This window comes from Brassica napus, chromosome C1 (assembly GCF_020379485.1).
Source record: "Brassica napus cultivar Da-Ae chromosome C1, Da-Ae, whole genome shotgun sequence".
Classification (NCBI taxonomy): Eukaryota; Viridiplantae; Streptophyta; class Magnoliopsida; order Brassicales; family Brassicaceae; genus Brassica; species Brassica napus.
The window spans coordinates 25599297-25604610 of record NC_063444.1 but is presented as its reverse complement, the minus strand read 5'-3'; the positions used below and the strand labels follow the sequence as shown (position 1 = coordinate 25604610).

General features: G+C 39.8%; 1 protein-coding gene across 5 annotated transcripts; it reads right to left on the bottom strand.

Annotated features, from left to right (window-relative positions):
* Positions 1 to 1240: 1240 nt before the first annotated feature.
* LOC106377234 (transposon TX1 uncharacterized 149 kDa protein) lies at positions 1241 to 5314 on the bottom strand. Of its 5 annotated transcripts, none has more exons than XM_048745980.1 (3): positions 4872 to 5313; positions 4631 to 4783; positions 1241 to 4531 (listed from the first exon to the last, which is right to left on the bottom strand). In XM_048745980.1, exon 3 carries the CDS (start codon positions 2859 to 2861, stop codon positions 1707 to 1709), a length of 1155 nt encoding a protein of 384 aa, XP_048601937.1. In that variant the 5' UTR covers positions 2862 to 4531; positions 4631 to 4783; positions 4872 to 5313; the 3' UTR covers positions 1241 to 1706. The 5 variants fall into 5 exon arrangements, with proteins under 5 accessions (XP_048601937.1, XP_048601936.1, XP_048601938.1 ...); XM_048745979.1 differs by having other exon boundaries at positions 4631 to 4717; positions 4872 to 5309; XM_013817433.3 differs by having other exon boundaries at positions 4273 to 4531; positions 4631 to 4717; positions 4872 to 5296.

The following is a 5314-nucleotide window of genomic DNA, read 5'->3' as shown; positions in this document are numbered from 1 at the left end:
TTCGAGCTTGGTCAGTTCTCTGTGTAATTGTAATTTGTGCCTCAGCCCAGAGTACCGACTCCGTTTCTACCAATCTAAGAGTTTCACACAGATCAATATCCAGATTACTGAAAACTTTGTTGTTTCTTCCTTTCCATATGTACCATAAGATCCATGCAAATTGATGAACTTCCATTTCCAGGGTAACCCTCCAAAATAAATGGTCCATATTTGCAAATAAGGATTGTAGGGGAAAAAATCTGGATTCGACGGAATTTGTGAAAGTGCCCAAACCTGAATTGCTGGTGGACATTAAAAAAACACATGATTTATGGACTCTTCTGGTGCTCCACACCGTGCGCAAGTTGTGTCCCCATGGATTCCTCGTGAACGTAAATTTTTCTTCACCGCTTTACATCCTGTTACCAGTTGCCATAGAAAATGTTTTATCTTCGGTGGACATCGTACCTTTCAACAATGCGCCTTCAAGGGCAAAACCGAAGGACCATACTCTGGTAATGTTTGTCCACTTTCGGGATACACCCGCTCTACTTGATATCCAGATTTAACTGTATATCTTCTACTTTTTGTGAAATGCCATCCATCCCGATCTACTGTCTGAATTCGACTTAAAGGAATACTTTCAATATTTTTTGCATCTTGCGGGTCCACCAGAGTCCGAATAGCATGTGAATTCCATGTTCTAGATGTTACATCAATGAGAGAATCCACTGTAAGGTCCAGGTAAAGGTTGTGTTGATTTTTATTTGCTGGTCTCGGGCGAGTGGATGAGAGCCAAGGATCATTCCATACTGAGATAGATGATCCTGGTCCTACCCTTTTGATTAGTCATTTGCTAACCAGAGATCTAGCAGAGACAATACTACGCCAGCCATAAGATGACGAATACGATCTAATTGGTTCCAGGGGTGATGCATTCCTGAAATACCTTCCTTTGAACACTCGAGAAAATAAAGTGTTCGGTTTCTCTATCAGCCTCCATAGTTGTTTCCCCAACATTGCTGTATTGAAATCTGTGAGATCTTTAAAACCTAGCCCTCCTTCATCCTTAGGGGCACAAAGTTTATCCCATGATTTCCAATCCATACCACGAGTATTCCCCCCCCCCCCGGACTCCACCAAAACTGTGCCACTGCACTCGTCAGCTTCTTCATCACCGTTTTTGGAATACGATAACAGAACATTACATGATTTGGTAGAGCTGTTACCACAGACTTTATAATCACCTCTTTACCCCCCTTTGTGAAGAACTTGAAAGTCCATCCATTCACTCTATTATTTAAACGCTCTTGTACGAAACCAAAAACTTGGATCTTTGGGCCTCCCAAACTCTCAGGTATCCCCAAATATGATCCCATCCCACCTAAATTTTATATTCCGAGAATGTCCCGCAATTCCTGTCTCATTGGTTCATCAATCTTGTGTCCAAATTGGATCGAAGATTTCTCAAAGTTTATCTGCTGTCCTGATACCACTTCGTATTCCTTAAGTATCCTGAGAATAATCTGACATTCCTCGCTTTTTGCTTTGCAGAAGAAAAGACTATCATCCGCAAAGAGTAAATGGGAGATTGGAGGACAAGCCCTTGCAACCTTGATACCCGTCGAGAGTTTCTCCCTCTCTGCCTTTTTAATATTCACTATCAATGCTTCCGTACACATAATAAACAGATAAGGAGATAAAGGATCCCCCTGACGTAGACCCCGCTACGGAATTATGTGACCCTTTGGTTGCCCATTCAGTAAAACTCTATACTGGACCGATGAGATACATTCCATCATCAATTTAATCGAGTGATGATTAAATCCCATCTTAGTTAGTAGCTGCTGGATAAAGATCCATTCAACTCTATCATAAGCTTTATTCATGTCTGTTTTTATGGCCATGAATTTATCTTGACACGATTTGTTAGTCCTCAAACCATGAAACATTTCCTGAGCGATAAGGATATTATCCGAAATCAAACGCCCCGGCACAAAAGTCGATTGTGTTTCCGAAATAAGTAAGGGAAGACACACCTTCAATCTCTGACATAATACCTTAGATATAATTTTGTATCCTACATTACATAAGCTGATAGGTCTGAGTTCTGTCATCCTTGTGGGCCTTTCCTTTTTTGGAATCAAACAAATATTCATAAGGTTTAACCTGGTGTCCAGATTTCCCAAAATCAAAAAAATATTAACCATATCCAGAAGGTCCTTCTTTATTATATGCCAAGAATGCTGGAAGAAAAGAGCCGTCATTCCATCTTGACCAGGAGCTTTCTCTGGATGCATCATAAACAGAGTCTGTCTTATTTCCTCCTCAGTGGCTGGCCTGATTAACCACTGGTTCATCTGCGGGGTTATGGAAGGACTAACCTCCTCCAAAAAACAGTTAAATTCTGAGGGAGCAGTTGTCTGAAACAAATCATCAAAATACTCCACTGCGACCTTTTCTACACCTTGTTCCTCAATTATCCAATTTCCATCAGTGTCATAGAGTCCCACAAGTCTATTACGAGCCCGTCTTTGTTTAGTAAGGGCATGATAGAATTTTGTATTGAGATCCCCTGATGTATGCCACATATTCCTGCTCTTCTGGTGCCAAAACACTTCCTCATCTTTATACGCTTCTTGTAATTTCCTAAATACTTCCAAAATGTGTTCCTGAGTCCTGGTATTATCAGTTTGCACTTCGTCCAACGCTTTTTGAAGCTCATTAATCCTCTCTTTTCCAAAAGGTGGGTTGTTCTGTCTCCATGTAGATATCTCATGACGACAATTAACTATCTTTGATACAAAAACTCCCGAGTTTTCCCTTAACGGTTTACTCCAACCTCGACCAATTGATTCCAAAAACCATCCTGACCAATCCATCTTTTGTCAAACAGAAACTGTCCCTTTCGTCTTATTACTTTATTTTCCAGATAAGCCACTACAGGGCGGTGGTCTGACGCCACCATCCATAAATATTTTGTATAAGAATATGGAAACAGTGTATGCCAATCTTCATTTGCTAATGCACGATCCAAACGACATCTTACAATTACTTTGTTTCGTCTACCTTGCCAGGACAACTGATTTCCCCTGGCTGGAAATTCCAATAATCCAGAGTTTCTGATCATATTATTGAAAGGAACGAATGATTCCGCACTCCGTATGGCTCCTCCATCTTTCTCATGATTACTCGTAATCTCGTTTAAATCTCCTATAATAAACCATGGATCTGATCTTGCCAGACCATACCGAGTCAACTGTTCCCAGACTTGGTCCCTCAGATGTTGCACCGGTTCTCCATATACAAAAGTCATGAATACATTCTTCCCAAGTGCCACTGCTTCCACGTCAATCATTCGATTACTCGTGTATAAGATATTAACATGATACTCATTATTATAATATAGAGCCAATCCTCCTCTCGTACCGATCGGATCAACCGCAACTAAATTGTCATAACCGAAATGTGACTGAAAACCTTGCATATAAGTCAAATCTTGTTTGGTTTCTGATAAAAATAAAAAATCGGGTTTATGTTTGTGCCATATTTCTATGAGATAACTAATCGTCCATTTGCTTTCAGCTCCTCTACAATTCCAGCTAAGAATCCTCATAAGAAATAAAATCGATTTGTTCCTTTGATAACGGGTGTAAAGATACCCAGTTGATCCCAGACTTCCATCTAGTCCCATATACCCGTGTCTTAACCTTGGACTTCGTTACTTTCCCACGAAGTAAGAAAAACCATTGAGCCAATAAATTAAACCATTGAGCCAATAAATTAAGTTCAAATGCAAGTTCAAATTCCCTATCCAATATCAAAATAATGGTCCACCAGAAGTAGACATTTCCTGATTCTTGGGTCTGCTGATACCAAAATTCCAAATGCAAATGAGTTAACCAATTTGCCACTCGTCTCCACTTTTGTCTCCACTTAGGAAACCTTTCACCCGAATGAAACCAAGACATATCCACTTCTCATTCGAGTTTAAAAAAACATATACGCTTTTCCACCTGCCCGTGTCTCCCACATTATGATTATGTCCATAATAAGACAAACTACATAAGCTTTTGTACTGTGAAAGGTTTGATGAGACCCACCACAGCCAAATCTCACAGACCATAACCGAATCCTCAACCAACCATAAGACCCCAATTTTAAACTCAGAGCCAAGATACCATAACATTTCAAGTACTATCCATACCATTACAGACCCAACATAGAAGCCTGAGCAAATATATAATAAAAGGATACCTATCAGCTGAAGTGAATACCAGTACCAACAGTCCATAACACCAATATTATTCCATTGCTTAAACATGAAAAGTAACATTGCTAACAACCATAAAAACATAACCAGACCGAGACCCATAATGACTTTAAAACCAGAAGAAAGACAGATGCTCATAGAGCTTATTAAAACTGTTAAAACCCCAATACCCGAAGCCATAACCTGCTGACTTGATCTCACTACTAGAAGGTCTTGATCCATAAAAATTAAGATGCCCTCACCGCTTTTCATGTCCCCGGAATTACCAATTAGTTGACCCTGCGTATCGAAAACAAAACAAAAACCCAACTTTGATGCTTAGCGTAGTATGATGAGAAAGAAGATATGAGAGTAATACTCCATAAAGTGAAAACCAACCTCCATTTATATTGATCACTACTACCCAAGTCCAAAACTTCCGTAAAACCAAATCTTCTGAAGTTAAAACTTCCAACCACGTTACCTCTGCCAAAATCCCAATCAAATCTCACTAACGTCCCAACATCAATCACAGTCCAGATCCCTATTCGCCTAATAGTAAGACCGAAACTTGAAATGATCCTTCTAGTCTCCTTAACAGGCCCGTAAAAGATCATTAGAAAAATGTATGTATATATACCTTCGCTATCTCGCAATTTCGTCTTAACGATGACCAAATCCAAGATCCGAAACGATATTATCATAGATAATCGTAACCCGGTATTCGAACCATACAGATCCTTTGATATAGGGCTCCTCAATCGTAAACCCCTCAACCAGATCCAATAGCTATCCCTCGTCTTCGCCCAATATCCTGTGAATCCACCTATCTTTCCTTTTCCCTTGAAACCTTCCTTAAGATTTAACTGATCTTTTCCTTCGGCATCTCCATGAATCTTCCGTATCCCTTTGATTCCCGATGAATAAAGATGCCCAATCCGATCGTAGTCTCCTGATACCCATCGATTCCCCGGATCCCAATTTTGAAAATCCATCAGAACCCTAAGAAAATATTCCCGATGAATTGTTTTTATATGATAAATAAAGGACTAGGTTAAGCTTCCGATCATGATAAACATTGTG